Here is a 12,116-nt window from a genome sequence, read left to right on the forward strand (position 1 = left end):
ACATTGGATTTGTGTTATGCAAATGTAAAGAATGCATACATGTCCAAAACCAGACCTCCTCTGGGACAATCAGATCACAATATTGATTCCTCTGCTCAGAATACAAACCACTTGTTCAGAGGCAACCTGTGACAAGAAGAACTGTGAGAAAATGTTCACAGGACGCTGAAGAAGCCCTGCAGGGTTGTTTTGAGACCACAGATTGGATGACTCTCTGCCAAGGATATGAAGAGGACATCAATGCCATGACTGGATGTGTCACTGACTATATAAACTTCTTTGTGAGAAACATCATACCCACCAAAACAGTGAGATGCTATGCTAATAACAAACCCTGGATCACCAGAGAACTGAAGAATCTGCTAAATGAGAAAAAAAGAGCTTTCAAGGAGGGAGACAGGGAATTATGGAGGAGTATACAGAAGCAACTGAAGATCAAGATCACAGGCAGCAAGGAGGCATACAGGAAGAAGCTGGAGAACAAACTACAGAGGAGCGATATCAGAGATGTCTGGTTAGGGATGAAGAAGATCACAGGCTTCAGGCAGATGAAGGATTGCACAGATGGCAGCCTGGACACAGCCAATGAACTGAACAAGTTCTTCAATAGGTTCAGTTCAGGAACAAACCCAGCATCCTCCTCGCCTGTCCCCAGCCAATCAGACATTCCATCATCCTCTGATCCAACATTTTCCTGTCACACACCAGCACTTTTGTCCTCTAATGCTGTCATGGACTCTTCTTGTTCTATAAATCTGTCTTCAACCAAGTCAGGAGATGCTGCTGCCCCATTTACCTCCCCCTCCTACCTATCTGTCACTAGAAGTCAGGTGAAGAGGCAGCTGGAGAGACTGCACAGGAACAAGGCTGCAGGTCCAGATGGTGTTTGTCCCAGGGCACTGAAGGCCTGTGCAGAGCAGCTCCTTTGGATTCTGCAGCACCTCTTCAACCTCAGCCTGGCCCAGGAGAAGGTTCCAGTCCTGTGGAAGACATCCTGCCTTGTTCCAGTTCCAAAGAAAACTCGCCCATCAGTCAATGACGACTACAGACCGGTTGCCCTGACATCCCACATCATGAAGGTCCTGGAGAGACTCCTGTTGGTCCACCTGAATAAGCAAACTAGAACATATCAGGACTAGCTGCAGTTTGCTTATCGCCATGGAGTTGGAGTTGAAGATGCCATCATCCAGCTGCTTCAACCAACCCACTGTCACCTGGACAAAGCAGGCAGCACTGTGAGGGTCATGTTCTTTGATTTCTCCAGTGCATTTAACACAATCCAGCCTGATGTACTTTGCCAGAAACTCCAGAAGACACAGGTGGGGGCCTCAACTATCGCCTGGATTAAAGACTACCTGACAAACAGACCACAGTTTGTGAGACTGAAGAACTGCACATCAAACCAGGCGATCAGTAACATTGGAGCACCACAGGGGACTGTACTCTCACCATTCCTTTTCACCCTGTACACCTCAGACTTCCAGTACATATCAGAGACCTGTCATCTACAGAAATACTCAGATGACTCTGCAGTTGTCGGGTGTATCAGAGATGGACAGGAAGCTGAGTACAGAGAGCAGGTGGAGCGCTTTGTGGCATGGTGTGGAAACAATCATCTGACCTTGAACGTGAACAAAACAAAGGAGATGATTTTAGACTTCAGAAGAAACAGGGTGGAGTCAAACACTGTTTCCATCATGGGAGAAGAAGTGAAGGTGGTTGAGGAATACAAATACCTTAGAGTTCACCTGGACAACAGACTGGACTGGAGAAAGAACAGCAAAGCCGTTTACAAGAAGGGACACAGCAGACTGCACTTTTGAGGACGCTTAGGTCCTTCAATGTCTGTAGCAAGATGCTGCAGATCTTCTACAAGTCTGTTGTTGAGAGTGTAATCTCTTCAGCCATCGTCTGTTGGGGTAGCAGCATCAGAAGCAGGGACCTGAAAAGGCTAAACAGCCTAATAACAAAGGCTGGTTCTGTTCTGGGGACGACCGTGGAACCACTGGAGGAGATAATACAAAGAAGGATTCTCCAGAGAATCAAGAAAATGATGGACAACCCTGAGCATTCTCTTCACAAGACTGTCCGACAACGGAAGAGTGTCTTCAGTCAGAAGCTTCTTCAGTTTGGCTGCAACACTGACCGCTACTGGAGATCCTTCCTGCCAACAGCCATTGTAATATACAACAACTCTTTGATGACTTGATTATTATTATTATTCTGAGCTACTACAGCAATCAATTTCCCTCTGGGATTAATAAAGTATTTTTGAATTGAATTGAATTGAATAAAGCAACTGCTGCATCACTGGGACACTGTGGCAACAGCCAAATGTGTGATGTCACATCACTGGCTCGTGGTAACAAAACCCACTCAGAAATAGTTCTGTTGGCTTGTGTTGGGGAAACATTCGCTAGAGCTTGAAGTGAATGCTTTGTAAGTACTTTTTCTCTACACGGGATTCTCTGTGTGTGAACTGATTAATGTCAAACAGACACTCTAAAAATTGAAAAGGCAGAGACAAAGACGGCTGAAGGAATTCGAGAGGGAAAGGAGGATAAAGCAGTAAAACACCAAACAGATGTGCTGTAAAAGGTTCCTGCACACTGAGCGACAGGTCAGTGTGAAGTGTTGTGATTAGACACTCACAGAGAGAATGTTGTATTCCCCAGCAGAGGAAAACTTCTTGGATGACACAAGGCCGGTTTTTGGCTCGATAAAGAAATTTCCGTGCTCGTCTCCTTCCTCGATGCTGTAAGAAATCTCAGCATTCGGCCCAACGTCGCGATCGGATGCAATGACCCGATACACGGGGTCTCTCTTTGTGGCTCGCTCTTTCTCCGGCCTCTCACGCTCAGGGAGCTGGATCTTGTAGATCTTCTCCAGGAACAAGGGCCTGTGGTCGTTCTCGTCGAGGACCTGGACGATGACCCGGACGGTGGTGGACTTGGGAGGAACGCCTTGGTCTGTAATGGTGATCTGAGGGGAAAGAACGAAGGCTTTAAACCAGGAAGACAACAAGGCAACAAATGTTATCTGACGAAGAGAACTATGAATCCTATCCAATAACTCTAAAAGCCTCTTTTGTTCTTTTATTTTCTGGAAGCAGTCACAAATCATGCTGTCAGAATAGCCAGAGAATATGTAAAACCAGGAAGAAAAAAAGTCAAAGTAAAGCTTATTCTCTCCCTTTGTTTTCTTTTATTTCAAACAACTTCATTCTCACAAAGATAACTAGGAGGAACTCTCACTGAGATTTGCTGTAAGACAACTTCTTTCATTAATGCACAGTGGTAACAGGACGTCTTTTACCCTGTCATCAAACCATCCTTTTGTTGAAGAAAAGAAGAAAGTCATAATAAAAGTCCAAATATTATAAAAGGAAAGAGTGCCTGTCAAACAATTTCAAACATGTGACTCAAGCTAAAAAATACAGAACCAGCTAATAATTCCTGTGCGTACGTAAACAGAAGGTAGGTTCTGACAGCAGTTTGGTCCTTCTCCTGCACAACAAAAACTGAATGTAAATGAGCAGCACTTAAGAGCTAATTAGCTGAACTTCATGCATAAATTCAGATTGTTAGCATTAGCTTTCCTGTCTCAAACGGTTTGACTCACGGCTGTCAACTAAAGGTCAGGAGCTTCTCTGATAGCGCACATATTGTGAAGTAAATCAAGTTTATTTGTATATAGTACATAGCATAGTGTATAGCACTTAAAGTGCAACAATGATGCCCAAAGTGCTGAACATGGACTTATCAAAACAGCAAAATATAAGCAGTCAATTAAGGACATAATAAACAGTGTTGGGCAAGTTACTTCAAAACTGTAATGCATTATTTATTACTTGTTACCCTCATTTAAAAGTAATTAATTACAATACAATATTACTGATTTTAAAAGGTAAGGCATTACACTACTTTTGCATTACTCTAAGTTACTTTCACCAATACAACTTCAATATGAATCTGGTAATCTGACGCTCAGTGAGCTCATGACATGTATGTGGAAGGTGATGTGGTGTCTGAGCTAGGATTGCTGTTAAAAACAGTCAGATATAATAACAGAGCTTTAAAATGATTGTTTATTAAATTAAAGCAACAACAATCTGTACTCTCAGCACGCTGCCATCTTATATTAACTGAGCAGGGAGTGAGGTGGTGGGGGCTCCAAGCCTATATTTGCCTTGGTCCCCAAATGCCTTGATACGGCCCTGGACGTGGGACTGACTTCTGGGGTGATCTGATTCTATCACATGTATAAATATTAAATGCTTATACTTTCCACTGGTAAAAATGTGTATTGAGGATAAATCTACCTACCTACTACTTTTTTCTTTTTTTTCTTGATTTTATTTGAATAATTTCCGGCCCTTTCTCTCTCTAACCTTCCCGCATGCTGCATGTTTTCTCCGTCTTCCAGAAAAAACTGTTTCCTAGATTTCCTACATTCTAACTAATCAGCCAAAGGGATCTACCGAACACACACACAAAAAAAAATAAATAAATAAATAAAAAGCTTCATATGCGCTGCGCTCCAGCAGCAATGAGTTGAAATCACCGGGGCACAGATTATGAACTCAGCTGAAAAGTACATGAAGTACCAGAGAATATGGGCTGATACAAACGAACGCAAACAAATTACTTTGTTTTGGTGGAGCGATTTTGTGAATATAACAGCGGCTGCACGCAGGACACAGCTGGAGTATTTGAGCCATCACCGCTGCGTCCACTCTGCTCATAGAATGCCCGCAAAGCTGAGTCCATAAAAGACGTCATATATGTAGATACTGGATCTTTTTTCAGGCTTCCCGCTATTTGAATTTTTAAGAAACCCACATCTTGATTCTGGGTTTAAAAATGCATTGTAATTTCCGCGTTACTGACCATTGTACCGAGTAAATATTACCATTTTCTTTCCCTGTAATGCCTTACATTACCACATTACAGCAAAAAGCAGTGCATTACAGTAATTAATTACTTTTGTACCACGTTACTCCCAACACTGAAAATAAAATACAAAAAACTATACATTCAAAGACATCAGACATATGAAATGGTAAAAAGCAGGACTACCAAGTCAACTAGGAATGTTAAAAGCTGTCGAGTATAAATAAGTCTTCAACAGATTATGCTTGCCTAATGGAGATGGTAAACATATTCCACAAAGTATGTGCAGACACCGAGAAAGACCTAAAGCCTCTTCTCTGTAGCCTTGCCCCAGGAACACTCAATCTATGCTGATCAGCCGACCTTAATCCACGAGACAGAATATAAGGTACGAAAAGTTTGCATAAATAGCTAGGAGCAAGGTCATTTCTCTATCAACGGTTAATATTTCCTCTGTTGTAGATAGCTCTTGGGACGTTCTCAGATAGAGAATTGATGAGCTAAGTAATGCACGGCATAACCGATATATGGTTGATATTATATAAATTTAGTCACAAGGGTGTGTTGTTATTGGCACTAGGGGTGGGCCATATGAAAAAAAAAATCATATCGTGATTTTGTTGTTGCAAAATCACATGTACCCTTCAAATCTGAGACTGTCTGGTTAGTTTTCTACTGTGCCCCTAGTGGAACACTCCAGTATTACATGCAGTGCAGCAGCAGGTATGTGAACAAAGACACAGCCTGCTGCCTGCATGAGGTTAAAAATCAGGCATATTCCAGGCCTAACTATAATGGCAGCCTTTAGCTGAGGATTACGCTTCACAAATGTCATGCGATTATTACGCATCCAGTAAAGTTAGGGTTAGCCTTTAACATACTAATCAAATCATAAATATCGGCTTCTCCAAACTGAGGTCTTTAAATTAAGTCCATACAACAGGTAAGATAATAGTTGTGCATAACCTTTATCACAGAAACCCACTTTAAATGATCCTAATAATCATTTTTACTTCATTATCAAACTGAAAAAAATAACATCTTTCATTTTATACAAAACACCAACTGTTGTTTGTTGCCCTTCAAGGCATCTTTTAATTTATTCCATGACTTAAAGCATCAGTGTGACTTTAGACAGCTGAGTGCATGCACTGTGAAATGTAATGAAAAAAAAAGTTAAGAGCCACGGGCTGACCTGGAAAAAAAATAAAAACTATAATTTTTTATTGAGTTCCCCTAAAAAACTGAAGTGGGAGATTATGCTTTGGCACTAGAGGACATGCAAGCATTTCTTGCTTCAAGCTGAAAAATACTAGCCTAGTGAACTAGACCAAATTATTGCTTTGCAAAGAATACATAATAATACAGTTATTTAGTCTGGCTTGCCAGGCTAGAAAAATACAACATGTAGAACAAATGTCACAGTCATTTAAAACCATCTGCTAAGTGCTTCCCTAGAAACAGTCAGGAGTCCAGGGCCGGGTACACACCATTTGGTACCATACTTCCAATTACTAAAGTAATGTGTTTTTGCTTTTCTCGCAGCGTCTGCAGCTGTCCGTGCTGTTCACATGAGCTGAATCAATTATACGAGCTGACAACGAAGGTTCAATGAAAACGTCTCTCCAAGGATGTTTGTGCTTTTCCTGCTCAGAGTCATGGAAATGTTCACGATAAACAAATTGGCTTCAGGAGTGTCTAACGTCACTTACTGTGTGAAACACATATGAGCCATTGTTCTTATGATATGAAAAATGTAAATAGTGTATAAAGGAGTAAGTTATTTATTTATATTTGCAGCAGCGAGCATCATTGTTTCAGAACAGAACTGCTTTATTAAGCTTATAAACCAGTAATTGACTTATTTTACGTATCTAACATATTTGACTGGACAAGTTAAGCGAATGCAGGAAATAGGGTTAGAAGACTATTTTCATGTTTATCCTGCATGAAAAACTGAAAAAGTTGTGATTTTTTAAAATTTATTTACCGTATTTCTTGTGTGTGTGCAATTCAAACTCCTACGTGGCAGCAGTTTTACCACCTTCATTCTGATGGAACAAGATCTCATCTCACAATAACACTGAATCTGTTGGAAGTGTCTGGTCCGAGTTTCCAAATAAACTCATCTGGCTTTTAGTATAGGGAGCCCAAAGCCTGATTTATACTTCTTCGTCAGATTGAGTGTGGAGCTGCGTACATGCGGAGATGTCTTTCCTTAGGATCTCTCCGTTGCCTCGGAAGAGTTACAAAGCAATTCCCCAACTGGACAACAGAGGGCCTAGCATTTTTCTAGGGTATCCAGCCAGTCCATGAAGTCTGTGACATCACATATGCAATGTCTGATTTGTAGTAAATTCACTTACAATTTTTTACATACAAATTAGGGCTGTCGCGGTAACCGCAAAAATGAAATATTGCAATATGAAGAAACCCACCGCGGTGCATCATGGGCCACCGTGATTACTGAACTTGGTTCAACTCAATGATGCATGTTGAGAAGGATGGCTGCACTGGTATCAAAACGAAACGTTACTTCGCTCCTTTGGGAGCACTTTGGTTTTCAGTACGTCAGCTGCTGCGCAGCCAGATTCCTTGGCCGAGACAGAGCTGCCACCAGGGGCAAAAATAAATAAATAAATAAACGCTCGGAGACCTGCTGAAGTCCCGGACAAGCACTGCTTCTGCAACCGTCCTGAAGAGAGTTTGAGCCGAGCTGGAGCTCACTCGCTACCTGCAGGAGGAATGCATCCACCCTAAAAAAAACCCCCTGACATGGTGGAGCAACAACCGGGAGAGATTCCCTTTGCTCGCCAGAGTCGCACGCAAGTACGTGTGCGTTAGCGCAACGAGCGCACCATCCGAGAGGGTTTTCAGTGTTGCTGCAAATGTTGCCACCCCTCTCAGATCCTCTCTCAACCCGTTTATGGTTAACATGCTGGTTTTCCTTGTGGGTAACAAGGACGTGACCGAGCTATAAAGCACCGTCATTCGTGTGTGTGAAAGTGAAATGATAGTGCACGCGCCCGGTACATGTAATTTTTTATGCTTGATTTTAAACAACTAAACAAAATGGGGACTTGTTTCTTATTTGTTAGATGCTGCAGCCAAATTTGCATTTAAAAGTTTAACCTCCTGAATTTTGTTGTTTTTAAGTTCAGTCGGACTCCGACTGTCGGAGAAACAAACGTTACTGCGATCTGTGTTGTTACTGCCCTTTGATCTGCATTCAGTAAAGTGTTATTAAAGAAGGCACGGCAATTTTTAACCTTTTTTAAATGTGTAAACATTATGTTTAGATAGTACTGCAATAAAAAAGGGCTGCAATAATATCGCACACCGCAATATTAAGCCACCCTGAATCACCGCAGGGGGAATTCCTCAACCGCGACAGCCCTAATACAAATAAATCTAAAATATGTAACAGACATACTCAAAACTAGAGGTTGACCAGTATTTGTGTTTCCATTGCCAAAACCAATGCCAATATATAGGAGGTATGGTCAGCCAATGGTCGATATGTACTGCTGATTTTTGGGGGCCAATATTCAAGGCCAATGTCTAAATATTTTCCACCTTATTTTCATGTTAAAATGTCACTAATAACATCAGCTGATGCTCAAACGTTTGGAAGCTGAATCAGTTTTTTAACACCGAACTGTTCAGTCTTAACGTTGTGCACTGCTCAGTAGTAAAGTCAGACATCTAAATAAAGTTAATTTAGAGTGTTCATATGCAGATGTTAGGAAAATTAGATTTGAATTAAATTCTGCAACAGCACCGAGCTGCCCAAGGATGCGCCTGACTTTAAATCAGCTTTACTAAGGACAAATATCGGCCCGATGCTGATGTGTTAGAAATGATAAATATCGTCCCAATACATCGGCCGACCGATACACAGACCTACCCCTAGACGAAACACATAATTATTTACCATTGAAATAGAAGTACAACATGTGTGTGACTCAGGGAGTAAGGCAAACGCACACTCCTAGTAATTAAACTAATACATGGGAATGACGCGTAAAAACAGAAACGGGGCTTTTTTTTAGTCCCATTAAGAAGATTTTAATCAAATAAATATTACACTTTTTCCATTAGGCCAGTAATTTTCATCAAAATAATACTCAGACCAAAAGAAACAGGGGGGCTGTTTTAGAAGGAGTTGCAGAGAAATGGAAACCTAGAATCTGCATGGCAACAACAAATGCTGATGTGCAAAAAAAATCTAATTTAACAAGTTTCCTCTTATTTAATATGATCTGTGTAATTTATCCATTAAACAGCACTATGGTTGGAGGACTAATGGTGTCAGGACCCCCTCTAAGGATCTAACTATCTTACCTACTCTCTCTCAGCTGTGGCTTGGTGAGGCAGAATTTGGCTGGACAATTCTTCAATGATTATCTTCTCTTTTAACCCTTTTGGGTGTTGGTTGGTTCATTAATAAAGGTGGACTGTGCCAGATTTGAACACAGGCCTGATTAAACTCTGGCTGCAAGCTGCAGATGTGAACTGCCCATTTACGTCTGCTTTAACATTACAATGTGTTTCCTACAGACCCAAGACCTGAATACTCGGCATGTCCTGGCATGTCCCACTTTTGCTATTTACCCACCCCCTCCCAGCATGGATAACGGCCTCTGATCCTTCCGCGGAGCCCACACTCCAAATAAGAGCAGCAGCTTTGCCTTTTCTGAAATTCCCCCACTGTTCTTAGGTCTGTCTCTCTCTATGCACACACACACACACACACACACACACACACACACACACACACACACACACACACACACACACACACACACACACACACACACACACACGACAGCTACCAACCCCCATGTGTCTCATCGTAAAAGCTGAAGGTTCCCCGTGCTCCCCCTCTACAGCCCCCTCTTCTTGGCATTTGGTACAAACAATGCTGACACAGCCCCCCTCCCACCCTAATTGCTCCACTCCTTTCCATAGAGCTCCGGACCCCACGTGACTCTCAGTTAGTGGACGCCATTTTGGCATGCAAAAAAGGTAAACAAACACGGATGCAACCATGAACATGAACGGGATCCGCTTGGATTTTACTTCGTCTGAGTTTACTTCACACTTTAAAAAAGAAGAAATCGTTTTATATAGTCAGAAATTAAATAGACTAAACATCTCCGACCCTTACCGTGCCCCTGGGATACTTTTTAAAAACGCCAGAAGCTGTCGGAGCGGACTTCTTACCGGCACAACACCGGACCTGGCCGGGTTCCCCCGGCCGGAGGAGCTGGGGAGAAGGTCTGGGACTCTCGACTCTACTGCCCGCTCCGACGCCAGAAGCTGTCGGAGCGGGCTTCTTACCGGCACAACACCGGACCTGACCGGGGAACCCCTTGGGATTTACCCGGAGGAGCTGGCTCCGGCGGCTGGGGAAAGGGAAGTCACGCTACTGCCCCCGCAACCCGACTCCGGATACGCGGATGAAAATGGATGGATGGACGGACAAATAACAGATTTACACGTAAGTAGTCTCTGTGAGACAGATAATAGAAATCCAAAGTGCTTTTTATGTGTGATCTGACAATTGATCAACCATTGCTTAAAAATTAAATACAGCTTAGCCAGTTAATTGCTGTCATCATCAAACACGGAAACGGCAGCACGCAGAACTCACGAGGCAACGTTTTACGTGATGTTTACTTGCTGCTATGAGTAATAAGACAGAAAAAGCCACGCCAAAATAAGTTTAGGAAGCCCACTAAGAATCATAATAAAAGCATTTAAAATAAACACCATACACAGTTGAGGAAACATTGGTTTAAGTACCTGATATGAAGCGGTCGCTGCATAAGTGAAAACCTTTACTCTCGGGATCCCACAGCTTCATTTTCGCCCGGTCACTAGTGCGTTTTATTACAATGATCCAACGTTTGCGGCGCTTTGGATCTTGGGGAATCCTGTAGATGGCCCATTCCTTATGTCGTCCGCGTCTGTTCTGCATCCTGGGGCACAACAGGAATCTACCATATTTCCCGTTTGATTGAGTTTTCTGACAATAACAAATAGTCCAGCTGCCGGCTTCTGCCTGCCAATATGGCGCTGTTTCGATTTGAACTGTTGCATGCCGGGAGAAGTGACATCAACTCCCGGAGCTCTATAGGCTCCAATAACAAGTTTTTGTGCTAAAATGGGAGGTGGCCACCACCGCCATTTTGACCGTGTCACAGGTTCCGTCCAGCCCAGACAATTCCAAAAAAGGGAAGAGAGGTGGAGCTGAGGGTGGGGCTGTAAGGCTGGGATCAACTGACGACAACCGGTCAAACTAGCTACAAGCTAACCTGAAGCTAACCCAAAGCTAACGCGGAGGTGGGAGCCGAGCTAACGGATGTTGCCACCTAGCTACAACCGGAGCTAACTCTGTGGAACACCCATCGACCGCATGGAGTTCAGGTGGAGGTTTGCGGCGCTTTTTCATGAGAAGTACCTTTCTGTGAATAAAAAATATTAAATCGGTAAGTTTATAAGTTATTTCCGTAATGAAAATATATTTTGCTTTGAGCAAGTTTTCACTATTTTTCACGTACCGTATTTTCAGGACTATTAAGTCGCTCCTGAGTCGCACCAGCCATTAAATGTATAATGAAGAAGAAAAAAACATATATAAGTCGTATTTTGGGGGGAATTTTTATTTTTCTTACAAAATCTGAGACAAAGCGTTTCACATTGCAAGACAAGTACCGGTAACAATACCCGAATAATGCGCCGCAGCAGCGCCACGGTCTCCAGCAGAGGAAGGTGGTGTTTGAAACCCTCCCAGCGGGACAGGGGAACTCATTCTTGGGTCGGAGTCGGCCCGCAGCAGCACGGTGTAGCCTACAAATTTTGTTATATAAGTCGCTCTGGAGTAGCAGGACCTGCCAGACTATGAAAAAAAGTGTGATTTATAGTCCGGAAAATACGGTAGTTATTAGTATTTGAGATAAATTAGCAGGCTAAATAAATTTTATATATTTCCAAAATGTAATACTTGTTTGTATCTTGTACAGCCAACTAGCCTTTATTCTGGACTCAGTACAATTCACCAAAAGTAAAGAGACATTATACAGATGAAGTAAGCACAAGATAACTTACTGGAAGACACGGAATTATTATCATGAGAACCAGAACAAGACAGCCTGATAACAGTCATGTGAAAATAACAGTTAAAAAGTATGTATGTGTAATAGAAATAAAAATATATTA

General features: G+C 42.3%; 1 protein-coding gene across 15 annotated transcripts in view; it reads right to left on the reverse strand.

Annotated features, from left to right (window-relative positions):
- Positions 1-12,116, reverse strand: part of fat1a (FAT atypical cadherin 1a) — a 117,321-nt gene that overhangs the window by 49,363 nt on the left and 55,842 nt on the right. For all 15 annotated transcript variants that reach the window (XR_001573322.3, XR_008563865.2, XR_008563866.2 and 12 more), the window contains exon 5: positions 2,653-2,982. Coding sequence is in view for 9 of the 15 variants with exons in the window: in XM_015963864.3 (XP_015819350.1) it covers positions 2,653-2,982 (330 nt within the window). In the remaining 6 variants the exon portion in view is untranslated. The remainder of the gene's footprint in view (positions 1-2,652; positions 2,983-12,116) is intronic.

The sequence above is a fragment of the Nothobranchius furzeri genome, chromosome 4 (genome assembly GCF_043380555.1).
Source record: "Nothobranchius furzeri strain GRZ-AD chromosome 4, NfurGRZ-RIMD1, whole genome shotgun sequence".
NCBI lineage: Eukaryota > Metazoa > Chordata > Actinopteri > Cyprinodontiformes > Nothobranchiidae > Nothobranchius > Nothobranchius furzeri.